This window comes from Ascaphus truei, chromosome 8 (assembly GCF_040206685.1).
Source record: "Ascaphus truei isolate aAscTru1 chromosome 8, aAscTru1.hap1, whole genome shotgun sequence".
Classification (NCBI taxonomy): Eukaryota; Metazoa; Chordata; class Amphibia; order Anura; family Ascaphidae; genus Ascaphus; species Ascaphus truei.
This window is the reverse complement of record NC_134490.1, coordinates 37021354-37049253: the sequence shown is the minus strand read 5'-3', so window position 1 is coordinate 37049253 and position 27900 is coordinate 37021354. Positions and strand designations below refer to the sequence as shown.

Genomic DNA, 27900 nt, shown 5'->3' with positions numbered 1-27900 from the left:
TTTGTGGCCACTTTGCTACCAGAGGGGAATAACAGCCTTGCATGTTGGTGAAATTGCTTTGCATGTTACATTGCCTTGCAGGAAACTGAAGGCTCCTGGCAGTGACGGGGTTAAGACATTAAGGTTAATGGCTCTCTGGAAGCCAGGTCATGGATCCTGGGATCAGGGATCCAATGCAACTCAGGATCTCCCCGCCACCCTTTATATCCGGTGTATATTTTACATGCTCACGTTTCCTGATCAATAAACTCACACACTCACTCTCTCACACACACCTGGGACATGTGAAGATTTCTATGTATCCACACTCACTCTCTCACACACACCTGGGACATGTGAAGATTTCTATGTATCCACACTCACTCTCTCACACACACCTGGGACATGTGAAGATTTCTATGTATCCACACTCACTCTCACACACCTGGGACATGTGAAGATTTCTATGTATCCTCACTCACTCTCACACACCTGGGACATGTGAAGATTTCTATGTATCCACACTCACTCACTCTCACACACACCTGGGACATGTGAAGATTTCTATGTATCCACACTCACTCTCTCACACACACCTGGGACATGTGAAGATTTCTATGTATCCACACTCACTCTCTCACACACACCTGGGACATGTGAAGATTTCTATGTATCCATACTCACTCATTCACTCACACACACCTGGGACATGTGAAGATTTCTATGTATCCACACTCACTCTCACACACACCTGGGACATGTGAAGATTTCTATGTATCCACACTCACTCTCTCACACACACCTGGGACATGTGAAGATTTCTATGTATCCACACTCACTCTCTCACACACACCTGGGACATGTGAAGATTTCTATGTATCCACACTCACTCTCTCACACACACCTGGGACATGTGAAGATTTCTATGTACCCTCACTCACTCTCACACACACCTGGGACATGTGAAGATTTCTATGTATCCACACTCTCTCACACACACCTGGGACATGTGAAGATTTCTATGTATCCATACTCACTCATTCACTCACACACACCTGGGACATGTGAAGATTTCTATGTATCCACACTCACTCACACACACACCTGGGACATGTGAAGATTTCTATGTATCCACACTCACTCTCTCACACACACCTGGGACATGTGAAGATTTCTATGTATCCACAAATTTAGGACAACACTTGTTGCTGGGTTTTATTTTAACCCTTTTACTGCCTTGAGGGCCTGCCGATGTGTAACATGCAGAGCAACGCGTCGCTGCCCCATCTGGAAGTGACCAGGTTTAATCCCGCTTGCCCTGTCACTGTCTGTCCCAGGTGATTAGTAGGTTGGGTCGGTCCTGAAATTGGGTGGCTCTGTATAGAAGGGGATTTCTGTGGGTGAGGAGAGAGGTGGTAGAACACGGCACTGCAGCAGCCTCGCTTTATTGTGACTGTGCTCCTGGAATACGTGTTCTCTGTGTGCTTCATGCATTAGGTAGGAGACAATGCTCCTGGTATTCTGAACCTCTCCCGATAATCGCGTTAGCTCAGATGAACCCCTCCAGATTTACTCTCCCCTCCCCCCCCCCCCCCCCCCCACTCCCGTACTCATGCTTTTCTCTTCGCACCCCACATTTAGAACTGGGAGAAATCTGAAGATATATATATTTGTGTGTATATACATAAAAAAAAATGCTTTGTGTAAATCGTTCGGCGGGTGCTGGATTATAACTCAGGGGAATAGGTTTGTTTTCTCCGGCTCTGCCTTGTGCTGGGGACGCCGTGTCGCTGCTTTGTGTAGATTTTAAACTTCCTGTCGTTTGTGGGATTTGACTTTTAGGAGAGAACTTATTATTATTATTATTATTATTATTATGTTTTGTGATTTAATAACTTGTCCTGCTTTAATTTGATTTATTAAGGTTTCCTCAGGCTGAGTTGGGAGGGGGACAGGGGAAGGTTTGGCCTTTATCAGTTTTAGGACATTGGGGGGGGGGGGGGGTGGACTGTCTTACTCTGGGTCCATGCTTATGTTGGGGTCCTCTTGGCTGCCCCCCTAACCTCCCCCCCCCCCACAAAAAAAACCCAGTTATCTGAATCTTAAACCATGCAGCTTTCTGTATTTTGTTTCTCCCCCCCCCCCCCCCCCCTGCCTCTCCCATATGCTCCTGTATCACAAAACCCTTATTTCTATTACTGCAGCCACAAACATGGAAGGAAGGAATGGCTGCAGAAAGCATGTAAAGGTTTATCAGAACCCCATGAATGGTGGGTAATCTGCCGGGGGGGGGGGGGGGAGATTCCTTTTAGTGTATGGCTCTGCGGGTAACATCTGCATATTAGATGCATACTGCTTTGTATAATAGATGCACATTGCATGCTCCTCTGGCATTTATCAGGTGAAAGTGCTAATCTGGCTCCTGGATTTCATTGAAATAAATGGGGAATACCATGATAACACTGGGCATAGGGGTGCGATATTACTACGGGCGGGGGGGGGACCTCCCTCTTCCACCCTGCCCTCCCCAACCGAGTCTGGACTTCAACCACACTAAATCAGGGGTGCTCAACTCCAGTCCTCAAACCCCCTGAACGCCCCCCACTCCCCCAAGAAGTCAGGTTCTCAGGATATCCCTGCTTCAGCACAGGTGGCTCAATCAGAGGCTCAGTTACATAGTAGATGATGTTAAATAAAGACATGTCCATCAAGTTCAAACTATACTAAATTTAGACGACAGATACTTTATCCTATATCCGTACTTACAGTATATTGATCCAGAGGAAGGCAAACATAAAAACCCCAGTGAAATATCATCTAATGATATCTCATAAGGGGAAACATAAATTCCTTCCTGACACCAATATTGGCAATCACATTACTCACTGGATCAACATCCTTCCCATGTATACTTATTTGGTATATCCCTGTATATCTTTCCTTTCTAAAAAGATGTCCAACTTTATTTATTTTTTTAACATATCTATTGTATCTGCCATCAGTGTCTCCATGGGCAATGGGTTCCGCATTCATTAACTTCATTCAATCTTTGACCCACCTGTGCTGAAGCAGGGATATCCTGAAAACCTGACCTGTTGGGGGGGGGGGGGGGGCTTGAAGACTGGAGTTGAGCACCCCTGCACTAAATAACTCCGTTTAGAGAATTTACCAGACCCACAGCTCCCGGTAGTCTGGGGGTAGTTAAGGGTTTGGGGGGTGTTAAGAGGGGGTTGCCTCTTTACCCCAAACCCTCAATCCGTTACCCCCCTAGGAAACGTTATTTTATTATTTTTTCTGACCTGCGTCCAGGTTTCTCTTCTCTTTTAGGCTTTGTATTTTGGGGTGGAGGTTGGGAGTGAGGGAGTATATAATTTTAGATGTGTAATTGTACAGTCATGATGAATTTGTTCAAATTTTTTTTTTTTTCTTTTTGTTTTTCAACATTCTTCGTCAGGAATCCAGTCTGAACTCGGTTTCTCTTTCACCACCTTCTCCAATAGCCTCATCAATTTCTGCCTTCCATTAAAACGGAAAGAGTCGGGGGTGGGGGGGGGGGGAATTATTTTCAGATTCTTGTGTTCATATTATCACTTTCAAAAATTCAGTGGTGATCGAGACCGTAAACTGAACATAAAAGCATATTTTAACCTGTTCTGTGCCAGGGAGGGGATGTGTCGCGGGTCCCTGCAGCACAGACTGGTTTAACTCAGGAATGTCACTTCTCTACCTCATAACTCATAATGTGTGAGTTTCATCACTCGCATTGCTGGAAAAAAAATGATTTTCACAGTTTTTTTGCAAATCCTTTCAGGTATCAGCCTTGTGATTATAAATAAAATATATATATTAAAACGAGAGAGAAAAAAAAACCGGGGGAAATAAAATCTCCCCCTCACAAAAAAAATAAAAACACTGAAAGTTTACATTTTATAACATTATTATGCAGATTGTATTTAAACTTCAGAATATTTAAAGAGAAAAAAAAAAAAACAGTTGTAACCCTCTGAACTTGATGGAATATTAAAAAAAAAAAAAAACAATTTAAAACGGATTTGTGTTTTTATTTTTATTTCTTGTTGTGAAACCCCTGGGTGTTTTATCTCTTCTGCGCCTCACGGTGCAAACTTTTGTGTCCATCGCTCCCGGTTTTATTGTGAAATGTAAGAATCACTCCTGGGGATCATCACTGCCGCATTATTTTAAACAGCTGTCTGTGAGTAGGGTTACTGGCTATGCACTTCTTTAACACAGGCTGTGCTGAAAAAAAGCTGTTCCGGCATGAGCTAATAGGGGTCCTTGTTATAATGAATTAGAAGCAAAAAGGTGACACACTGCTCATTTGCATGTCATTCCCCAGAATCCCCAGCTGCAGTGGAAGCACTGTATGCTAGGAGATAATGGGGAAAGGCGGGGTCGCAGACCTATCTGAGACGTGAATGTGCTCACAGGTGGTATTTTTATTTGCTGTACACTACGGGGGAGGGTTTTTGTCACTTTTTTTTTACCCACCATAAACTTATTTAATGTGATTTTGAATGCAATAAGACACTTGCATGTCTCAGGGTGACATGCTGCTGTAATAGTCTCCATGTAAAGTGAATGTGGGGGTGGGGAAGAGTATGGCAAAGTGCTGGATAGTGGAGAGGGATACATACAGTTTGCTAACCCACACATTCCCCCAACAGCCTAACACATCTGCCTTATAAACCCCACAAGCTTCTTTTTGTGTCCCTATATTTAACCCTTTTAGAGGCTTCGCTGGGAGCAAAAGGGGTAGGTGTCCCAAAATGTTGACTCCTTTTCAGTTGAATTAGCCCCCCTCTGTGTCAGATGGCAGGAAGGGGCTGTGTGTGGACAGGATGTACATCTATTGTAGTGAGGGGTGTGAAACTTGAAAACCTCTTGTCAGCAAATGTATTAATGGGTGGGGGGTTGCCTGGCATTATTTGATGGTAACCAACACCCTGAAGTGCTATATGTGACGGTGGCACAGTGTTTGGAAGGGATGCTGTGTCGGATCCGGTTGGAATGCGCGACCTGCCCACGCTGTGTGTGTGTGTGCGTGCGCGCATGGAGAGGAGCCTCGGGGGCCCCTTATGTGACTTTACCTGTTATACACCTGTCTTCCTCGTGCTATGTGTACCTGCTCTCGGTCTTAAGCCCCTACCTGCTACCTCACGGCCCAGTTATTGAAGGTAACTTTGCTCTATCTTGTGTACAGCAAAGGAAGGGCCGTCACAGGGAAGAGAGGGAACAGAGAAAGGACTGTGTATCATCCCTGTGATGTGGGTATGTTATCCCCTTTAGTACCCGAGCCCCCAACACATTGCTGACCCCTCTGACCATGTTTATACAAAGATATTTTAGGATCCTATGTTCTCCACCTCTTCACTGCCCTTATATGCTAAGGCGCCAACCCTGGGATGCAAAACAGGGGGAAAATGTGGGATGTGTAACTATGTATTTGTATAGCACCCATAGTGTACTCTGCGTTTTACAAAGACACTCCAGTACAAGGAATTATAATACAATAAACGCAAAATAAAGTCAGACAATAGGAAAGGACATCCTTGCCCCAGAGAGCTTACAATTTAAGTGGTATGTTGGGAAACTTTGAGATGGCAGGTGAGGGAATAGGTGCAGTAACTACAGAAATGGTATGTATACATACACATTAATACTGCTGTCACAGGGCTTGTGTGTATTTTATTTATAACATGTTTTACCAGGAAGTAATACATTGAGAGTTACCTCTCGTTTTCAAGTATGTCCTGGGCACAGAGTTAAGATGACATAATACATGGTTACAAATACATAGTTACATAAGTGAACATGGTATACATTCTATACAAGACATTGCAGGCACAGTAAGAGATAATATATATTATAGGCGTATGTGAGACAGCTTTTGTTTTGAAAGAACTTAGACTGGTGGCGGCAGTGAGTCTCCGGTAGAATGTTCCAGTTTTGGGGTGCAAGGTACGAGGAGCGGCCGGATACTTTGCTGAACCTTGGGACCATGAACAGTCTTCTGGAGTCAGATCTCAGATAAGTGCTGCATGTGGTAGGGGTGAGGAACTTGTTCAGATAGATGGGTAGCTTGCCCAGAAAGTATTTGAAGGAAGACAGGACTCCTAGACTTAAGTGATGACCAATCTAGTTCTTTGAGCATTTCGCAGTGATGTGTGTTGTAGTTGCATTGGAGAACAAAACGGCATATAGAATTGTAGAGGGTATCAAGTTTGCCAAGGTGGGTTTGGGGTGCTGAGCCATATACTATGTCCCCATAGTCAATAATTGGCATTGGCATCTGTTGTACGATGCGCTTTCTGACCAGCAGACTTTGGGAGGATTTGTTCTAGTAAAGTACACCTAGTTTGGCATAGGTTTTGGATGTCAGGGTATCAATGTGCATCTCAAATGTTAAATGGGAGTCAAACCATATGCCCAAGTATTTAAAACTAGTAACAGGAGTTAGGGTGGTGTTAGTGTTGGTTCTGATCAGGAGCTCAGTCATTGGAAGCTTCAAATTTTTTACCTTGGTCTCAAATACCATTGTTACAGTCTCGTCAGTGTTTAAAAACAGTTTGTTTTGGTAAATCCAATTTTCAAGTCAGATTGAAGTATGTGTTCAAGGTCGGAGAGGCTAGGGCTGTGTGCATATAAGATTGTGTCATCTGCATACATGTGTATTGAGGCTCCCTTACAAGCTGTAGGAAGATCATTGATGAACACTGAGAAGAGTAGGGGCCCCAGAACAGAGCCTTGCGGGACACTGCAGGTGATATCCAAGGGGTTAGAGTCTGAGAGACACATGTTGGGATATACCTCATAGGTAGGAATGAAACCATTTTAAAGCATGCTTCCCTATTCCAACGCACTGGAGTTTGTTAAGCAAGATAACATGATCAACAGTATCAAAAGTCTTTCAAAATCTAGGAATATTGCACTAGTGAGTTGTCCCCATTCCATTCCACACTGGATCACATTGCGAACTTTTAGCAGGGTAGTTACAGTGCAGTGTTTGGGGCGAAAACCAGACTGGAATTGGTTAGGGAAATTTGTCTTGGTGTAGAAATCGCTTAATTGGGAGTGAACAAATTTTTCCATGACTTTGGATAGAATTGGGGGAAGTGAGATTGGCCTGTAGTTTGAGACAGTGTTTTTGTCCCCACTTTTGAAGACTGGGACAACTCTGGCAGTTTTCCAGGACTTGGGGATATGGCCTGCAGACAGGATAGAGTTGACTATGGAAGCAATTGATTTGTGTGGTGCATGTATACAATTGGTGTATATTTGTATGGTGCATCTAGTGAGCATGTACATGTATATGGTATGTGTATGTTGCCCCTTAAGTTTAATATGTGCCAGCCTGCCCCACACCACTTTTCCAATCTTCGCGTTTGAGCTAAGAGCCTGCGGAGTCAAGACACCTTGTGTGATAATATAAAGATGCAGAACATAGCTTGATCTTTGGGTACTAATTTGCCTTTGCTGCAACAGATGTCAAGAAACTGCCTCTGTCTCTTCCCCCCTCCCAGGGATAAACTGAATAAGCCCCATTTAAATGCCTCTTTTTATTTGGGTGGTAAATGCAATTTAACTGCAGGGGGGAGGTGCATGGGAGAGGGACTGGGGGGAGATTGTCGGAGCAGGAAGTGTTTATGGTGGGAGCTTTATTCCAGGACATAAAAATGTGAAATATGCACCGTTGTAGCTTTTGTGTGCACCTAATGACCTCAAAGACCCCACATCAAAGGCAGTGGCAGGATGCACACCTGGAAATACCCCCTCCCACCAACCCCCCTCCTGTGTGTCTCCACGAGAAGCTTAGAACACTGAAAAAGACGACACAAAGAGTTCTATGTACTTAGCATCGTTAATGGCATTTTGGGCGTCAAATTCACGCTTGTGTGCACCTATATACCAACCGTATTTTTGTCAATGTGCTCCTTAAGCTTCAAAATTGGTTTTAGTCACAGATGTTGGCACACAGATGCTTATGGTAGGTACAAAAAAAAAAAAGTAAAGTGCATCAAAATGATCCGTTAAGTTGGCAGAAACCCTAAAGTCTGCATGTTTGTGCAGAACTGGCTGCCATGTATGAAACACATTTGATGCAGCACAGATGTTTTATTATATGCTCCGTAAGTACATTTATTTTCACAGTAGGCTATAGCTACTTTACTCGCACTAGCTATACATAAATACAATTGAAATTGAAACAATCGTGTATCAGTTACTCAACATATTATTTTATTAATTAATTTGAAATCACAAACTGCATCGTATCCATAAAGTCCCATAATGACCGTCGCTGATATGACGCACATTCTACAAAGGTTTGTATTACTTTTTAGCACTACAATTGGTTAGTTGGAGACATGCAAATGCACCACACGTGGTATTTTTATTTACTGTATGTACACTGTATGGTGGAGTTTATCACGTTTTACCCACCATATCTTTTGAGTGTAACAGAACATTCCGCATCTTTATTTTCCCATACGTAATCTATATAGAAGTAAGAGGGACTTTTACTCCTTTCCTACAGGTTACTAGTCAGGCCCAGCAAGCAAGCAGCCACCTGCCAGACCAGGAAAGACCTTTCTCCTCCTTTTGGAGAGGGGGGGGGGGGAGGAAGGAAGGGGGTGGTTGCTGAGAATGTTAGACAGAGGGTAGTGGGTTGATGATTGTGTTGGGAATGTAGTGTATGCTGGAGGGGGTTGGTAAGAGCATGGGATTTTTTATTTATTTTTTCCCATTGTCAAACAATAAATACTTTATTTTTTCACCAAGTTGTTTTTTGTTTTAGGGCAGGTGGGAGATACACCTGGGAACACCCGAGAGTTTTAACGGTGTTAAATACCACCTGTATAATACCTTTTATAGGCATTTTCTCTAATTGAAGTGCAGCGGCCTCAAAGATATCTCCCCAGTCCTCCGCCTCCAAGCTGTTATTGAGGTCGGACTCCCACTGTGTTATGAAATTATAGTTATCTTTTGGGGAGTCGAGAGAGATTAAGCTATAGAGAGTAGAGATTTAAGCCCTTTTGAGCAGGAGCCTCAAGGCAGATCATCTCGATCTGAAGAGGCGGGCAAAATCGTCACACAAAGCCCTTGGCCTGTAAATACCGGAATAATGCTTTATTGGAGATTTTGAGAGACTCGTAGTACAGCAAAATATTAGGGCTTATCTATACAGAGCATGTCCTTCACCCTGTGGACTCTTCTCTCCCTCCAGACCCCGAAATCCTGGAGGCTCAGGCTGTCGGCAAAGTCCGGGTTGAAAAAAGTTGGGGTCATGATGGAGTTTTTGGTGGACAGGTGAAAGCTCTTTTTATTCTTATCCCAGAGATTAATTGCATGGGAGATCATGTGTAGGGTTTCCTTGGCCATTTAACGTACCGAGTCTGGTTGCCAAAGCAGGGAGCTTATATCAAGCGGGCCACTATTTCTGCCTCCAACTCCACCCATCTCCATGCTAGTTCTGGACTGCCGTGAAAGTGTTTGACTAAATTGGGCCGCTCTGTAATATGAAATTAGCCTTCCTGTGTCTTAAGTCTCCAGTCAATTTGGGTTGGCAAAGGATTGATTTGTTGACTCGGGGTTGGGGGGGAAGGCGAGGGGGGGTTCTTATTCCAAATAAAAGCCTTAATATGTGATTGAAGATCTTGAATAGCGCTAGGGGGCACCAGGATAGGTAAAGGATACGTGGTAGGAGGTTCATTTTTACTTCTTTATCCTCCCAATTCACGAGATGTTAAATGTGGACCACCTTATCAGATCCGCTTTAAGGATTTTTGAATAAGGGCTGGAAGTTACGGTAGCTTGATAAAGCAAGTCGTAGTCCTCTGTCAAGTAAGTTCCCAAGTATTTTAGTGCACCTCCGCACCAATCAAAATTAATGTCCATCAATTTGATCTCCTTAGATAAGTCAATACTTAGGGCTTTTAATTTAGTGTTATTTTTAAATCCAGATATCCCACTGAAACGCCCCAATTTGTGAAAGAAATTTGGAAGAGATGAATGATTTGCTTATGGAAAGAAGGGCGTCGTCCGCGAACAGTGAAATGTTAAATTGTTGTTTACTGGGACCCCCTTAATATCTGGATTGGATTTAATGTGAGAGGCTAGGGGTTCAAAGGACAGGGCAAATAAGAGGGGAGAGGAGACATCCCTGTCGGTTACCCCCTTTGATTGGAAATATGTATGTGACTGTTCCTCCGCACGACATGCAAGCTGAGGGAACTGTATACAGAGTGAACAACGCCCATAGAAAGCTTCCTCCGATACCGAACTACATGAGTGCCCTTCATAAATTACCAGTCCAGCCTGTCATGCTTTCCCCCCCCCCCCCCCCCCCCCGTGAAGTGATAGCATAAGTGCTGGTTCTTTGATCTTTTTCGCTTGGGCTATGAGACCTATTGCACATCGCATGTTATCTACGGCCTGTTTGCCTTGTATGAAACCTACTTGGTCTGGTTGGACCATCCCTGGCAGAACTACATTCAACCGGTTCGCTAAAATATTGGAGAAGATTTTTAGGTCTACATTTAAAAGTGAAATTGGCCAGTAGCTGGGGCAGGATGTAGGATCTTTACCCTCTTTGGGCATGAGGAAGATATGGGCCTGCAACATATTACTGAGAAAATGTTCTAGTATAGAATTGCAGTTTCAGCAGATATGGTGCGAGGTGTGTGCAAATTTGTTAAAATATACATTTGAGAAACAGTCTGGGCCCAGGGCTTTGGATGGTTTAAGTTCCTTGATCACCTCCAATATCTCTTCTGAGGAGATCTGGGTGTTAAGACGTTCCTGCTCAGTTACGAACAAGGTGAGAAGACGCGCCTCACCAAGGTATCTTTCTAAATACCTTCAACAGCTTCGGGTTTTCATTGTTGTTTTTCCCCCCGACGTATAAAGAGGAGTATGTATGAAATTCCTTTGCCATCTCAATTGGGTTTGAGGTCAGATTACCCTGTTTGTTTTGGATTGTGTGGATGCTATGTAGAGGTTGGCCTTGTCTATGTGCTAGCATGGAATCGGGCATGTTGGCTTTCTCAAACAAATGTTATTTGGTCCATGTCGTTGTTTTCTCCGCCTCCTCAGAGAGGCACACATTCAACTCCCCCTACGTGCTGAGTTTCGCTAATACTTGGCCCAAAAGACTATGCTTATGATTTGAGTCTAAAGACTGAACCTTCGTGTTCAGATCTTCAATTACTGTACTTTTAATTCACAATTTGTTCCTGTATATATCATGAGTTGAATAAAATGTGCAATCCCGTGATGTGGGGTTTAGTTCTGTCCAGGAGTCAACGAGCCCAAAGACTTTCAGATGTGTTTTAGCTTTGCCTGTTCCTCTGATCTGAGAGGAGTGTCTCTTTGGTAGAGGAACTAGGGAACTATTTAGGGATACATGGAAATGACCTCCAAGGATGATCTGACCTCATGGTGTTCCCCAATTTCTTAAAGAATTTCTCAAATGTTGACCTTTTTTTTTTATTGGGGGCATATACATTGGCATTCATCTCTACCCCATAGAGCGAGCCTGTAACGATCAGATACCTTGCCTTGCTATCACAGACCACCCTGTCCAGGGCGAACTGAAGTCTCCTGTGTATCAGGATAGCCAGGCCTCTTTTTTCGCCACTTGTGCCGAGGTCAAATATATTAATTTGAAGTTCTTGTCGTAAATTCTTATGGGGTGTTTTTTATTTTTTGGTGAGTTTTCTGTAATAGAATTATATTACCCGCCGATTTCTTGTAGTCCGCCATAGCTATGCGTCTTTTCTTGGGGTTAAGACCTTTGGTATTATGGGAGATTATTTTAAGGGACATTTTATCAGGTGTCATCAGTGTAATTTGAGATGCATTGGGCCTAGGCCCTATGTTTACATCCAAGGGAGGTCTGGCGGCCTGGTATATACTGTGTATGATGTTTGAGAGAGGACTTTGGAGGGGCTTATGGCTTGTGGAACTGGGTAGGACTGTACCGCTTAACTGAGGGTGTGAGCTTCGTCGTGGAATTGAGTGGTGATAAGGAGACAAGGGGAACAAAAAAAATTACAGGAAGGACAAAATAGGAGAGGAGGGGAAAGGAGGAGGTTTGGGGGTCTGGGAGGGTTACAGATTCAGGACCAGATAGCCTGAATTGTGGGTATGGGGGTATATTGGGCTAGGGAAACAATGCGGGACCAGCGCATGGCCTACCATTCCAGCCTGAAAAGCCTTCAAGTGAAGTGGGAGACAGGTCTACACCCCGAACAGGCCGACTAGGCAGCCTTTTAAGAACATTATTCAACCATCTTAAATTCTAAGTGTACAACCGTCAACCTGGGCTGTTATTTACAATATCTATATATCTATGTGTTTTGTTTTTTTTAAATAAGCAGTTAGACCTTAAGGTGCCCACCGTGCCATTTTGTGGCCTGCAGAGCCTTCCAAGCAACACAGTCTCCTTTGTGAGAATAACCATGTGGGTTACTGGGTGGAGGTGCCTTGCAGTGTGCAGGACTCTGTCCCTATTATTTGATGAGTAGTAATCCCCATAGGGTTTACGGCCTTCAGAAGGCCCAGAACATATATTGTGAGATTTGCTCTGCCTTTGGGAACTGAGGTGGTGGTTAAGATCTGGTTATACAGCCTTCACGTATCTATTGCACATAACACAAACATGATCATACATAATCTGTTGAGGGATAACTCACGCGTGAGCGGGTGTTGGTGTTGCACGGTAGCTGGCAGTCTACCCCTACAGTTCTTAAAAAAGAAATGGTCTCCATATGGTTTGTGGCCTATAGAAAGGCCCAGGGTTGCCACCACTCTGGGTTTCGGGCACTTTGCTACGGGTTGTCATTGTCAATCTCGGGGTGGCGGTGGGATGCTGTGTGGTGCAGCGGCGCCGCATCATGATGTAAAGCAGCATCATTTGACGTCGCGCAGCCATGTTCACTGCAGTTGGAGGGGGAATTGCAACAGGTTGCTGAGAGACGCCGCCGCACCATAACCCCCCCCCCCCCCCTGCGGGCAAGGTGGCAATCCTGATAAGGCCCGGAGTACTTTAAAGTATCTCATATCTGTTCAGCCTTTGGGAGCTGAGGCAGCAACTTTAGACTAAATGAGGCATTATAATATCTATGGTGTATAACAGCGGTGCGCAAGCTGGGGGGCGGGTGGTTGCAGAGGCCCCCAGCTCTTCCCCAAGGCATTTAAATTAATGCCAGGGGATCGTGTGGGCCTCTGCAGCACTCCCACTTACCTTACTTCAGTTGGCTGTGTGAAGCGTTGCCATGGCAATTCGGCGGGGTCGTGGTGTGACGTCACATGAACCCTGCACGCCTGAAAGGAGGGTTGGGGGGTGCGAGCACCGGGGGGGAGTAGGCAGGGGGGGGGGCCGCAGCGCGAATAGTTTGTGCACCCCTGGTGTATAACAATATAACTCTGTAGGGAAAGGTGCCTCCTGCCGGAGTGGGCGTTGGTACTGCACCACCTGGGAGCTAGCAAGGCAAGTGTCTGGCTACCTTGAGAGCTCTAAGAAAAGTCCTAAGACAGACAAAGAATGTCAACCTGTTGTGTCCGCAACTCACACTCAGCGGGTCTCCTTGGTGGGCGACAGCCTCCTGGATCTTCCATCCGACCCTCTCTGAGGTTGCACGGCGCCACTCTGGATCCGGGATCCTCCGTGGCTTTGGTCCTTGTAGGGGCGGTGGTAGGACAATCCCTAGGGTCTCCAAGAAGGGCACCTCCTATTCGATCGCACTCAGAGCAAAGGTGCGGCTTACCAGGATCCTGCAAGGGAAGCCCCAGCGGTGTCATACCTCCCTCTCACCGAGGACCTCCGCCACCGGTCTGATGGATCTTCGTTGTGTGAGCATCAGGGGCGCGATGTCCTGGAACACTTTTGTACAGAGATCGTTTTTTTTTTTTAAAGTGAGTCCGTTGTTCCCGGGTCGCTCGCAGCAAAGTCTTTTTAGTCTTAGAATAGTGTAATCTCAGCATCACATGCATCCCCCTCCATCATAACTTTTTTAATGTCTGGTTAAACCTATGTAGCAGCTTCACGTTACATAGCCATCAACCAACCTCACACTGATTAAACCCAAAAGATGAGATCTGTTGTCGGCGAGTAGGGTCACTGGCTATGCACTTCTTAAAACCAGGCTGTGCTAAAAAGCTGTATAATGTGGCAGGTACAAAATCATAGGGGTCCATGTTAAAATGGATAAAAAGTAAAAAGAGTGGCACACTGTGCACACTTGCATGTCATTACCCAGAATCCCTGGCTGCAGTGGAAGCAATGTTTGCTAAACGATAATGGGAAAGACAGGGTTGCAGATATGTCTGAGACATGCCAATGCGAGCTATTTTTATTTACTTTTTAGCACTAATATTGACGCGCAATAAAAATTGTAATATGATCTCTGTACATAAGCCGCAAAGAGTCCTGCAGGTTGCACGGATAGAAACTGGGTAGGATAAAGAAGAGTGTGTGAGAGAGGGGTGGCACAGTGCTTCGCCTGCCCTCACCCCTCCAATTTCCCATGCTATTATAGAGAAGGACACTCCCCAGATTATAAAATAGTGAACATGATCAACAAGTTAGAAATAACAGGCCTGCTGAAGCCGTAATCCTGAAAGCTTGCACTCTTTTTAAACATGAGTTATACATTAAAGGCCTCACCTGTGCCTCTCTGTGTCAGACTGACCCTCCTGCTCTGTAAATGACAATCCCAAGTGCAGAAATCCTACACCCAGTTATACCCAATACCGATAAAATACGAGAAAAGATGGTTATAAAACAAACGCAATAAACGCTCAGCTGCTACAATCTGACCCCATGGGTTTCAATACGTTTTTTAGAATTCATTTTCTTGTATAGTGCTGACAGTGTACGCAGTGCTGTACATACACTTTTGCATGGAGATAAAGTGTATGTATATCTTTATATAGTGCCCACAGTGTACTTGGCGCTTTACAAAAAAGAGACAGTACAGGGAATTATAATGCAAGAAGTGCAAAAGTCAGACAATAGGAAAGGCAATCCCTGCCGGAAGAGCTTATAATCTAAGAGTTATTAGTTTCAGTCACCGAAACACTGCTCTTGTACTGCACCGTGTAATATGTTGGCACCAGATGGTGAAGTGGGATGACGGTAGTGGGGGATACCCTTACAGAATAAATATTGCTGCTATGTATCAACCCAGGAATGCAGAAAGCGTGTCTCGGATGGCGAGTTAAACATGAAATCAGCTGAGTGAATAAAGCAGTGGACATGCCACCAAAATACAGCTGGTGTAAATAATCAATATCAGACACTTAACGGGATTATAGGTATAGAATCACGATTATAAGTGAATATATCTAGTGACGGAGACAAACAATGCATTGTGTCACAAAGTGAAAATATTAAAATGAGATTAATCCCTCCACTCAACCTTCAAAGGGAGGAACTGTGTCCGAGTTTCTTCAAATGCAGCGGTACCAGAAAGCTGAGGGAGCGAAGGATGCCAATATCGTGATGTAAAAAATGAAACAAACACCAATAGTGTAATATGTAATAACTCGTGTCCAAGAAAAGAAAGAAATCTCCAATGTTTATGCTAACATGCTTGTGAGTAAATAATGGCAAATCACAAGCTGAAGCGCGTCAGAGAAATGACGTGGGTTGTGTAGATTATCTCGAGAGAAAAGACCACCATAGCGCAAATATGAGCACAATCTTTATTTAGAAAAAGAACAATCCAAGCCGACGGAGTGCACACACAGGCTGCGTCCATACAGCCTTCGTCCCGCGCGGAGGTGTGCGCAACGTCACCCGCGTGAATCGGATGCGGTTTCAGGACATGGTAGATGTGCCGTCGGGGGGGGAAGGGGTGTCTAGGGCGTGTCTGACGTCACTGAGCTGGTTCGCTCTCATTGGGTGAACCACTCATGTGACCTGCCCGTCGTGCCGAGAAATCCGTTTCAACTGATTCCTCGCGTAATGCGCGCCACCTCCTGCTGTCTCCCGCGTGGTCTATGGGCGCAATCAATGTGATCGTGCCGCACACGGACGCCTCTGCATGGTCTTAGGCAGCATGGACGACGCCTTACAAGACGGTCACTCTTTTAGGCAATAGGATGAGTGAAAACAGAATCACGCTACCAGCGGCGATCTCGCCGCTTCTGCGACGCTGGAGTGGTTTGCTGTGGGATGCCGGGCGGGGTAGCTTCCGGTAGCGGCCGCCTGGTAACTTCCACTAGCCCAACAGGAGTTCCCTCTCGGATGCTCTGGGACTCACAAGCATGAGAGTATAAACATTGGAGATTTCTTACTTTTCTTGAACACGAGTTATTACATATTGCACTATTGGTGTATCTGTTTCATTTTTTACATCACGACATTGGCGTTCTTCGCTCCCTCAGCTTTCTGGTACCGCTATGTATCAGCCAAAATGTTTTTGATGCAGCACAAATGTTTAATTATAAAAGGTTAACAAAATGTACAGATGAAATTGCTGAAAACCTTTCTAAAATACAATACAAAGAGCTTTGGTTGCCACCTTTTAAATGTGAGTAATTGTATGTTTGCTTTGATGTAGGATTTTTACCTCTCCATGTGAGGGCGCTGTTGAGCTGTCAGTTGATCCTCCCACATATAGTGGAGAGAGAGAAGGGAAGATTTAGTTCAGCCTGAGCAAGGTGGAAGAAGCACAGAGACACAATGTGACCCATGGTATATGAAGGAGACATTGTAACGGCTTCACTATTGAGATGTTTAACCTTTTCAGTGCCTATCCCAGCACCGAAGGGGTTAAATGGATCACGCTTTACAATTAAGTGTCCACAGTAAAATGAACAGTTTGTAAAAGTGCTTTATTATGAGCACCAAAAGGGTGCATGCATCAACAAGGATAGACTCAGTCATAGGTTTATATCTAATATAGGGTGACCTGGATTTTAATATCTAATGTAGGCTCACTCCATGATGATCTGGGGGTCACTGTTGGAAGGGAGGGATCGGAATACTATCTTGTCCCTTTCCTAAAATGGTGGCATTATGTCCCTTATACATGGCACAGCTGGGTATTCCTTGGGTTACCTGTGGAGCTTGGCTGCCCCCTGCTGTTTACCTTTGGACCTCCTTGCAACTCACACAGTGTTGCCTTGTACACGTGAGAGCAGTGCTATGTATGCTAGCTAATGATATGCCCTGAGACTGGAGGGTGAGCAGAAGTATGTGTCTTCACATCACATTCATCCCCAAACAAATCACCAATATAAGGTATGTTCCCAGCACTCAACAAAGAATAAAAATGCAAACAACAATAGGTGATATGCAAAAAAGAATTGTTTTACTATACTTATAAATCGAACAAATATAGCAAACAATTGCATTAGAAAATAATCCAAGTGTAATAACCCATCCAGTGTAATCACAAGTGGTATCAAATAAACACACTATGTGTGATGGGCACAAAAAGAGAAAAACGGGGAGGGAGATAAGGGAAAACAAGGGGGGGATAGGGGAAAAACAGGGGAATAAAGGGGGCAACGTTTCGGGGCTCCTAGCCCCTTCTGTCCCGTTCCCAAAGATCTAAATGATCCCGGTACTTCCCTTACACCTGTGAAACAGGGACTCCCTGGGTAAAAACATGTTCATTATTTCAACTTTGGAGTGAATTAGGGTCCCTCTCTGTTCCCTTGCACCGCACCCTCATTTGCTTAGCGATTCTACATACTCCTATTGAGGTGTTGTATACTTTCTGTCTACCAAACAAATCACCTTCCAAATATTATGCTCCCTCATGTAGAGTGTAAGCTGCAGGGGCCATAGACTCCCTCACGAACTGTTAGGTAGTGTTCATCTTGTCAGTATCTTTTACATATTGTTTTGCACTGTAGTGCATGGCTGTTGCTTTTTATCCATTTATAAAAATATTTTATCAGGAAAAAATTACATTGTCACCTCTCCTTTTCAAATATGTCATGGGGTTTTTATGCTATCTACAGCCATGCTTACCTTCCCTTCTATGACTCCAACCATTACCCAGCCTTTGCTTGCTCGGTTACATGGGGACTGTGGTTTTCTCTAGTGCAGGGGTGGCCAACTCTAGTCTTCAAGGGCCACCAACAGGTCAGGTTTTAAGGATATCCCTGCTTCAGCACAGGTGGCGCAATCGTTGAGTGAGCCACCAGTGCAGAAGCAGGGATATCCTTAAAACCTGACCTGTTGGTGGCCCTGGAGGACTGGAGTTGAACACTCCTGCTCTAGTGGAACCCTAACAGTCTTGTTATACGATTTACAAGAAGGGGTGTCACTAAATCTTACATTTACTAAGTTAATTGGGAAAATCAGGGATGGAATACAATGGTAGTCAGGAATTTAAATAGAAATTACTGAAGTCAAATAGAGAAACATATAAATGTAACTTTACAGTTTTATTGAATACACATATGGTTGTATGGGGATCTGGGCTGCACCAGTACTCAGCTCTACATATTCTTATTTATTAATGTATTACTTGTATTTTCTAATCCATTCCTTGCCGGGACCCTTAATTATACCGTAAACACAGCTGACAAACCAATGAAGGTGCCAATAAAGGGACAGCAAGTCCAGTATGACCATAATCCATACCTGAGCACATGGCCAGTACAATCTCGCCATCTTGCGCTAGCGCACGTGACTCCGAGGAATCGCGTGAGCCACCGCTCTGTCCAGCGCCATGTCTTGTTGGTGGAAGCCACTCCTCCCCCCGGCGCCGCTCGTTGGTTAAGATGGCGGCGCCCATGGAGGTGGTGGTGAGCGCGGATGCTGCCGGGCAGGTGGCGAACTGCTCAGTATGGGACCCACTGTCCGGTTCCGTACTGCTCACCTACCGCGGGGGCAACAGCTCGGCCCGAGGACTGACCGTGCTCGGCGGGGAGTATCTGCTTGGGGCGCAGCTCGCGAAAAACTTTATCAACGTCTGGGAGCTTCAGCGGAAGGTGCGGGACTAACCTCTCTGTCTAAATAGCTAACTCAAGCTCCTAACCAACTCACTGACCTACCCCTCCCCCCCCCAACTAGATAAGTTACCATCTGCTCTATCTGCCTAACTAGCCACCAATCTGTACCCTGTTTTCCATACTTCTAGGACCAGCTGCAGCAGAAGATCGTGTGCCCAGGGCTAGTGACCTGTCTGGCTGCCTCTCCTAATGGGTTGTACCTGGTGGCTGGCATAGTTGAGAGCGTGTACCTGTGGGAGGTGAGGCGCTTTGCGTAGTGGGGTTGTCAACTCTGCCTGCCTGACCCCCATTTGTCAGTTTTGTAAAAGCATTAGCTCCAGAAAGTATATTATGCTTTCAGTGACTTGCGAGGCTCATCTTTGGCTTCAGTTTCCTGTAGCTGGTACAAGTCAGATCGTGATACTGTGTGTTCGCCCCTGTGCTTCTTGGGGTGAGCTCACAGTTGTGGCGCGTGCTGCCTTGCGCGCCCTCCTGCAGCCCCAGCGATGTGTGTGCTAGCAGCAGGAGATCGATCGGGGGCATGGCAAAAGAGCCACGGAGCTGGATCGCCCTCATTTGCTGAACCAGCTCCTGTGACGCTGACGTCGCGCTACTGCAGCTCCAAATCTCAATTTGAGTTGTGGCGGCAAAAGCTAGCAGCGTCGACACGAGCACTGGAAGAACTCCAATAGGCAATTAGGTAAGAGTCTCGGAAGTGCGTGCGGACACAAGCATGCGCACATAGCACGTCCATGCTTAGCGCGACCATAAAGGCCGTGCCTTCAATGAGAACGGTCATAGAGTGCGCGAGTGATGGCGTGGCCGTTTATGTTGCGCCATAATATTTGATTTTGTTGTGCATCACCCCCTAGGCCACAAATCTCGTCTGCTGTGGGCGACGCTACGTGCTCAGCCGCGCGTGCCTAGCATGGTCTCTTCCTTTAGAAGAGGAAGGAGTCACACAATGTCAGGGGGCTCTTTCTCATACCAGTCTTTTCTTTCCTCTGGCAGATCTGTAGCGGGCACCTTCTTGCCATCCTGAACAGCCACTACCAGGATGTCACCTGCCTCGCCTTCACTGATGACAGCAGCCACTTCCTCTCAGGAGCCAAGGACAGCCTGGCTCTGGTGTGGAGTCTGTACAGGTGACCGGAAGATTTGTTTGCGTTGTGGCAGGGACGTCACCGTTATGAGACATTAGAGCAGTGACGCTAACCACTGAGTGTTCCATGCTGCAGAGTGCAGGGACCTTGTTGCTTCAGTCTGTTGGATTTCTCTGCATGGAATTTTCTTAAATGGAGCACCCTTGAGTCAGACCATTGCCATGTATACAATGTAATTGTCGGTCCTCTCATATGTTAATTCATTGGAATGTTGCATTTACCCACAATTTGGGGGGGCACCCATCTCAAAATGGTGCCTGTGTATACTAAATGTATTTTCACCCTAGTAGAACTACGTAGAGTGAAATCATGGAGAGAGAGAAAAAGAGGTGAAATATGTATTTACACACAAGTCAGAGGCGCACCCTTTGGTGTGTGATGTAAGACAGCAGGCTACAGTACATTGAGATTCATTGTGAATCTTGCTGGATTCTGCTTCTCGAATAGCACAGAGCTCCCCTCTCTCCATGTCTCTTGTACCACAGCCTTCCAGTGTCACAGAAGATGACTGCCTGGGACAACTAAGGAGAGAATGAGGATGTGTTTTATATTTTTACACCCTTGAAGGCTGAATATTAAAAGTGTTAGTCTGCCTTGAACCAGTTGATGTGTGCTTACATTTCCTTACTTTAAGTCAGTGTCCCGGTTAGAATGAGTTAATGGTGTTTTGTGTCTCAGACTTCTCTGGTGTTTAATAACTTGCTCTATTGCCTTAGCGTGTTACAGGCAGAGAGTTCTCGGGGTTCTGAGCCTCGTCACGTGTGGTCCCGTCACAGTCTCCCCATCACGGATCTGCAGTGTGGCATTGGGGGGCCTCAGGCCAGAGTGGTCACCTCTTCTCTGGACCAGACTGTCAAGGTAAAATTCCTGCATCGTGCCCTATGAAATCTGCCAGAAGCTCATCTCTCGCCATTACTGCCATGCCAGCTTCTATATTGTGGGCTGAGTTCCCATTAGAGCACAGTTTCTCAACCAGGGATGGGGGTGTGTTATTGTGAAAGGTGTGTATGTACATTTAATCAACAAGGGATGAGTGAGGTCTGAAGAGCAGGGGCTCCCTGAAATTTTACAAATCCTTCATAAAAAGGATCACGAAAATAGCATTAGAGGAGTAGTTTAATGTAGATGAGTCTTGTTTTGTATGTATGTATGTCTTTATTTGTATAGCGCCATAAAATGTACATAGTGCTTCACAGTAGTAATACATGTCATATAAATAACAAATATAAATAACGGATCATGGGAATAAGTGCTTCAGACATACTGTGAAAGTAACATTAAGGAAGGAGTCCCTGCTCCGAGGAGCTTACAATCTAATTGGTAGGTAGGGAGAACGTACAGAGACAGTAGGAGGGAATACTAGTACGTGCTTCTGCAGGGGGCCAAGCTTTGTGTCATGTGTCCATGATTATCCAGTGCTACTCATATGCTTCTTTAAGCAGATGTGTCTTAAGGTGGGTCTTAAAGGTGGATAGCGAGGGGGCTAGTCGGGTATTGAGGGGAAGGGCATTCCAGAGGTGTGGGGCAGAAAGTGAGAAAGGTTTAAGGCGGGAGAGAGCTTTAGATACAAAGGGGGTAGTAAGAAGACTTCCTTGAGAAGAACGCAAGAGTCGTGATGGTGCATAGCGAGAAATTAGGGCTGAGATGTAATGAGGAGCAGAAGAATGTAAAGCTTTAAAAGTGAGCAGTAGAATTGAGTGTGAGATACGCGATTTAATCGGAAGCCAGGAGAGGGATTTCAGCAGGGGAGACGCTGAGACAGATTTAGGAAAGAGTAGAGTGATTCTGGCAGCAGTGTTTAGGATAGATTGTAGGGGAGACAGGTGAGAGGTAGGAAGGCCGGACAGCATTAGGTTGCAGTAATCGAGACGGGAGAGAATGAGGGCCTGAGTCAGAGTTTTAGCAGTTGAGTAACAGAGGAGCAGTGTGTTTTGTACAAGGTTGCCCTCCCACCCCGGCTTGCGCCTCTTACAAAATCTTTGAAACGGTTTTCATTTTGAAGAAATGTTAGTGCGTGAGTTTTTTCCTTGGTTTTATAAAGGTAGTGCCCTTTGTGATGGGTATTGGTTTTACAATCTTATATCTATTGCATTTTGGTGGTCAGACTCACTCCTCCAAGCCAATGGTACATGTTTGTTTTTTGTTTTGTAACTTCTCTTTTTGTTTGCAAAGTAATAATTTGTCACACAGATACAGGTACCAGAGAGTTCCCAAAGAAAAGTAAAACATATATACATTTTTCACAAGATAAAAGACTTGCTTTAAGCAGGATTGAATATTTCTAAGGAGCCAATTACACGGTTGTATAAAAAAAATGTTGATCATTCACACGATTAACATTGATGTGGATGATACAGTTTGGGAATCCTTGTTCCCAGGCCCTTTTTTAAGAGGTTTGCCGCTCATTGTGAAGCAGTGCAAAGAAGTACATCACGGGCCCACGGGCTTCATCCAGTGTTTAACGCTCTTCCTGTGTCTTGCAGCTCTGGGATATTTCCTCAGGGGACTTCCTGCTCTCTGTCCTTTTTGATGTGAGGATCATGTCTGTGACCTTTGACCCGGCAGAGTATCACCTGTTCTGCGGGGGCAGCGATGGCTCTATATTCCAGGTGGACCTGTGCGCTTGGGTGAGTGACTTGGGGAGGGGTGGTAACGTTGCACTGATGCTGTTCTGCAGAACATCGCATGCTGTGCTGTCTCTCCACACGCTGGCCTAATGTGACGATATATCGTCCTTTTCTCTTTCAGCCTGTGCAGAGGGACAGGACATTCCAGCCGGAGCAGGAGAAGGTGTTCAGAGGACACCGGTAGGAGCAGCGCATGTCCTGACTGACTCGCAACAAAAAGAGGGGCTTTTGATTGGCAGCTAGGGGATTAATGTTTCTATAAACCAAAGCTGGAGATATATTGCAGAACAAAATGAGTCATAACCCATATAATAGCCCCAGTGGCAATGAAGGGGTTTGTCAGGATGCCGAAAGTTGTGTGACACTCTTGTCCCTAACGCCTGTGTTGGTCTAAGGAACCAGGTGACGTGTCTCTCTGTGTCACTGGACGGGAGTATGCTGCTCTCGGGCTCCCATGATGAAACGGTCTGCGTGTGGGACATCCAGAGCAAACAGTGTCTGCGCACTGTCACCCACAGAGGTACTGTCCCTTTAACTGCTGGGTGACAGACTGAACCCTGCCCAGTCTCTCCTCCTCCTATAGGGTGGCACATACAGCCCACACTTTTCTGTCTCAACTTCTGCAGTGTGCCACAGACTGAACACACAAGTCCTGCCTACTCTCCCTTTCTCCCCCATGACACTTCTCTCCCCGTATCCCCATCCAGGTCCGGTAACCAACGCCTTCATTATGCCAGCACCAGCCAACATGCTGCGAGCTGATAGCAAGCCTAGCCTGCCCCTTCCCCGCTTCAGCAAACACCTGCAGGGCGCAGAGGGCTGCGAGAGGCCTGAGGGAGGGGTGATCATGCGCCTCGGGAAACATGAGCAGGTAAGTGCAATGGGGGGGGGGAACTTTCTACATCTCTCTCTTCCTTTTCTCCCCCCTCATCCCGGCTCCTGATTTCTTTTTGTTCCAGGGATTGGAGGAGACTTACCTGCAACGAGGAGAGCGCCTGCACTCCCTGTTGGGTGAAAGTGAGGGCAAGGTGAGTGGTTTTTTTTCCATGTCCCGAGAGAGCAGGTAAAACTCCAAGTCGCTGGGGGTCAGATGAGCACCCTTCTTAACCTGAAGGGAAGTCTGTGCCTTGAACAGCCTCCCAGCGGATACACTGAAATTGGCAACTTGTTACATGCATAATGTATCTCTGACGAGTGAATGAGAGTCATGTCCTGCTGCATTACAACAGGAAATGCAGCCTCTGCTACCACCTTGTGTCTGCTGCAGAGAATGAGTTGTCTGTTCCTGACATCGTGGACCCTCCACACCGCCTGCTAAATCTCTCTCTCCTTCCGCAGAACCTGTCGGGACTTGTGGAGCAGCTGAGGGTCAGAGTGTCCGAGCTGGAGGAGGAAGTGAGCAAGGTGCGAAAAATCAACCAGAATCTCTTCGACTTCTCTGCCACTATGATCACCAAGCAGTGACACGCCTGTGCGAGCGAACAAGCTCACGAACTCTAGACATGGGTACATGTACATACACATTCAGCTGTAGTCACATGGGTACCTAACATTAACGAAGCAGGAAGGAAGCAACCAGGCACTCGGTCTTGGGGAGAAAAGGTTAATTAGCAAATCCAGTACCAACGTTTCGACTGCATGTGGCCTCACCTTGACAAAGACTGCACATGCAGTTGAAACGTTGGTACTGGATTTGCTAATTAACCTTTTCTCCCCAAGACAGAGTGCCTGGTTGCTTCCTTCCTGATTCGTGACTTCCTTGGGGGTAACACTGGATCTCCCCCAGCTCCAGGTGAAGCGGCAAATTACCTTTTATTATCGCCTGTAATCCTCTCTGTGTTGCCTAATATTAACAAACATTACACACGCCTGCATGTACACATGCCAATATGTGTAACTGGATATTCGCATTGCATACGGGGCAACTGCCTATCTTGTGTGTATGTATGTATGTATGTACATACTGTATTATGTTGTCACAACTTTTTATTTATAGGTGGCTTAGCCCATCTAATACACACATCCAATACTGAAAAAATGAAGGAATACGTCCCTTATAGACGCTGTTGCCCCTGGGCGTGTAACCCTTTAGCTGCCCGACCCACCTGATGGATCTATATAGATAGAGCTATCATGCATTGCAGGCCCCTTGGCAGCAGTGGGGAGACAATCTGCTCACATACACTGTAAATTAGATCTCACGCAACTCTGAATGTGCACACATTTGCGGAAGGAGTATACAGTCAGCGCAGATCACATGCTGGGACAGCTGCAGGTATATCTCTGTGTTCTGTTTTGTAGTATTTTATTTTTTGTAATAAAGTGGTCTTTTTGTGTAATAAAGTCTCTGCGAAAGAACAAACTATTGCCTCTGTGTACACAATGCGATTTTTCCCAATCTGAATGTGCTTGTCTGCTCCGCTTGTGAGGAGGAAAAAAGAAAGTGAATCCCTGTGCTTCACAAATTGGGCTAACAATAAATGGGGAGGTTAGTCGCTCCTTTTTCAAGGTATATAATCTCCCAGTAAGGTCCCTGTAAATTCACTTTTCACTTGCATACATGTACGGATCGTCACTGGTATATACCAGTTTTTAACTGCACTAAGTTACACAAGCTTATCGTATTTTATTAACCCCTTCAGGGTATATTTCACAGAACATTAGTATGTATTTAGCAGAGGGACCTGCTACTGAGATGTTTAGCAGGCTTGTCCTTAATTGATCAGAGGATGTAACCAAAAGTCTCATTTGTCTTACAGACTTAGGTTTCACTATGTATATTTATTTCCCCATTTGTTAGCCCAATGGGAGAAGCGCAGGGATTCACTTTCTGTTTTTTTCACATATGTATGGCCAATCTTTTCACCAGCAATATGCTCCTTACACGGAGCAGCGCGGTGAATATATATATTTGTTTTATATTTTCTGCTCACACTTATTCGCTTTTTTTTTTTTCTCCTACTTGATATACCATCCCCCTCCTGCCGTTCCCTGCCAGCATTAAGTAAAATTAGGTCTGCAGATTCCATATCAATAAGAGGAGGCGGGGGCATCACTTAGTTCATGGGGACATGTCACTCTTGAGCCTGAATTATTGCCCTCTCAGGGATTAACCTCTTCCAAACAGTCTGCCCAAAGCTTGCTTTAGAGAAGCCGTTTATAATGGATGGAATATATGGTCACAAAGTATTGGGTGCTGCTGCCATACGGAGTATGACCACGTGCCTTACACCTGGCTACAACATTCAGTAAATGTGGGGACTTCTCATTGTTGCTACTCTATGCACTGCTCCCTTTGTGCTGTCATCCACTCCCCTCCAAACACCTGCCCTGGGAGAGCACTCGCTGCCATGAGAATAGGTAACAAACATATTGTGTGTGCGCGCGTGTGCTATGCAATACAGCAATGTCATTAAAGCAGTTAGCGTCTCCCTCAGAAGCCTATACAAGATGTACCTGTATAATGTTTGTATCTTGTCTTAAAGAATATATATATTTTTAATATTAAATGATTTATTTTCTTAATCTAGTAAATGAAAACCGCTTTGCAAAGGGCAAGAAGAGATCTCCTAAACTAAGGGGGGGACAATACATAGCAAAAGAGTTAAAGGGAGCGGTGGTCGGTGGGTTAGGTTGACTCTTCCAGCAGAGTATGGGTTAATGAGTTAAAAGGATTTACTTTCCCATTACCCATCGCTCTCAGAGCAGGTACCCTCTCTCGCCGCCTCTTCTATTCTCTGGAAGATGACACACGGTCTGATTTAGTTTCTGGGAGAGATCCTGCTGGCAGCTCCTTATATGAAGCTTTTAGTTTAATCAGTTTCATTTATTTCCCCCCCTCTGTATTATTATTTGAGGGCTGAGAGCCAGGACTTTGCTGGAACCCCCCTAACAATCTTATGACACACATAGAGGGTCCCTCTAATTCTGTCACTAACACAGGAGAGGGTCCCTCATTCTGTCAGTGTCACACTCGGGGAGAGGGTCTCATTCTGCCACACACACACAGGAGAGGGGCTCCCTCATTCTGTCAGTGTCATACACACAGGAGAGGGGCTTCCTCAGTCTGTGTCACACACACACACACACACGAGGGGCTTCCTCAGTGTGTCACACACACACACACGAGAGGGGCTCCCTCAGTCTGTCACACACACACACACACACGAGGGGCTCCCTCAGTCTGTCACACACACACACACACACACAGGAGAGGGGCTCCCTCAGTCTGTCACACACAAACACAGGAGAGGGGCTTCCTCAGTCTGTCACACACACACACAAGAGGATCTCTCATTCTGTCAGTGTCACATACACACACATGGAGAGGGGCTTCCTCAGTCTGTGTCACACACACACAGAGAGGGTATCACTCATTCTGTCAGTGTCACATACACACACATGGAGAGGGGCTTCCTCAGTCTGTGTCACACACACACACACACACGAGAGGGGCTTCCTCAGTCTGTGTCACACACACACACACACACACACACACAGAGGGGTATCGTCATTTAGAAGAGGAGCTTCCTCAGTCTCACATCTGTCTGGCTTGGTTACTAAACTAATTTATCGTACTAATAACAGGTATCGTTATTAACCTAGATCAATGGCTCTTCTATTCCTGTGTTCCCCTTAATGGGCTTGTAGGGCTTTTCTGGTTTTAAAGGACAGATAGGTGAATTTTGCAAAAAAAGGCTTCTCCCTCAAAAACCTGTCTCCTAACCTCAATACTACCTCCCCCACCACACACACAGCTCTGTCACCACCCTAAACAGCGCTGATCTCCCTCTCTTGCACATCTGTGTCACTGCACTTAGTTCTGTCTCTCGGTAACACTCCTCCCCCTCCTCCTAAATACGCACATCTCTGCTGAGGCACTCCTAAATGTATCTCCCCCTGTCCCCTCCTTTCTCTTCCCCCTCTGTCGCTCTCTCCCCCTCTCTGGCTCTGTCTCCTCTCCTCCATCTCATGTTGGCAGTTTTCCTCTGATCCAATTAGCTTTTCTCTGGACACCTGCCAGTGTCTGCCCAGCACAAGATAACTGGCAGGCCTCCCACTGACCCTAAAATCCCAGCCCCTCCCCCCTGTCGGAGAGCCATGAGACCCCCAACTTGAGGAACATCGGAGCTCTGTCCACTTTCTGCTGGAGTTCT

The 27900-nt window shown here is 45.7% G+C and overlaps 2 protein-coding genes across 7 annotated transcripts in view; both read left to right on the top strand.

The window, feature by feature from the left end:
• The window catches only part of ARID3A (AT-rich interaction domain 3A), a 53591-nt gene extending 49583 nt beyond the window's left edge, over positions 1 to 4008 (top strand). For 5 of the 6 annotated variants that reach the window (XM_075611464.1, XM_075611463.1, XM_075611462.1 and 2 more), the window contains 2 exons: positions 2184 to 2249; positions 3434 to 4008. In XM_075611464.1, the coding sequence (XP_075467579.1) occupies positions 2184 to 2249; positions 3434 to 3684 (317 nt within the window). In that variant the 3' untranslated portion in view covers positions 3685 to 4008. The remainder of the gene's footprint in view (positions 1 to 2183; positions 2250 to 3433) is intronic. The other variant, XM_075611465.1, reaches the window with a different exon arrangement.
• A 14698-nt stretch (positions 4009 to 18706) lies between these two features.
• On the top strand, positions 18707 to 24343 carry WDR18 (WD repeat domain 18). The gene is made up of 10 exons (XM_075611459.1): positions 18707 to 18954; positions 19104 to 19214; positions 19966 to 20099; positions 20834 to 20975; positions 22601 to 22744; positions 22866 to 22924; positions 23140 to 23264; positions 23452 to 23615; positions 23704 to 23772; positions 24083 to 24343. The coding sequence occupies exons 1-10, from the start codon at positions 18745 to 18747 to the stop codon at positions 24206 to 24208; spliced, it is 1284 nt and encodes a 427-aa protein (XP_075467574.1). The 5' UTR covers positions 18707 to 18744; the 3' UTR covers positions 24209 to 24343.
• Positions 24344 to 27900: the final 3557 nt, after the last annotated feature.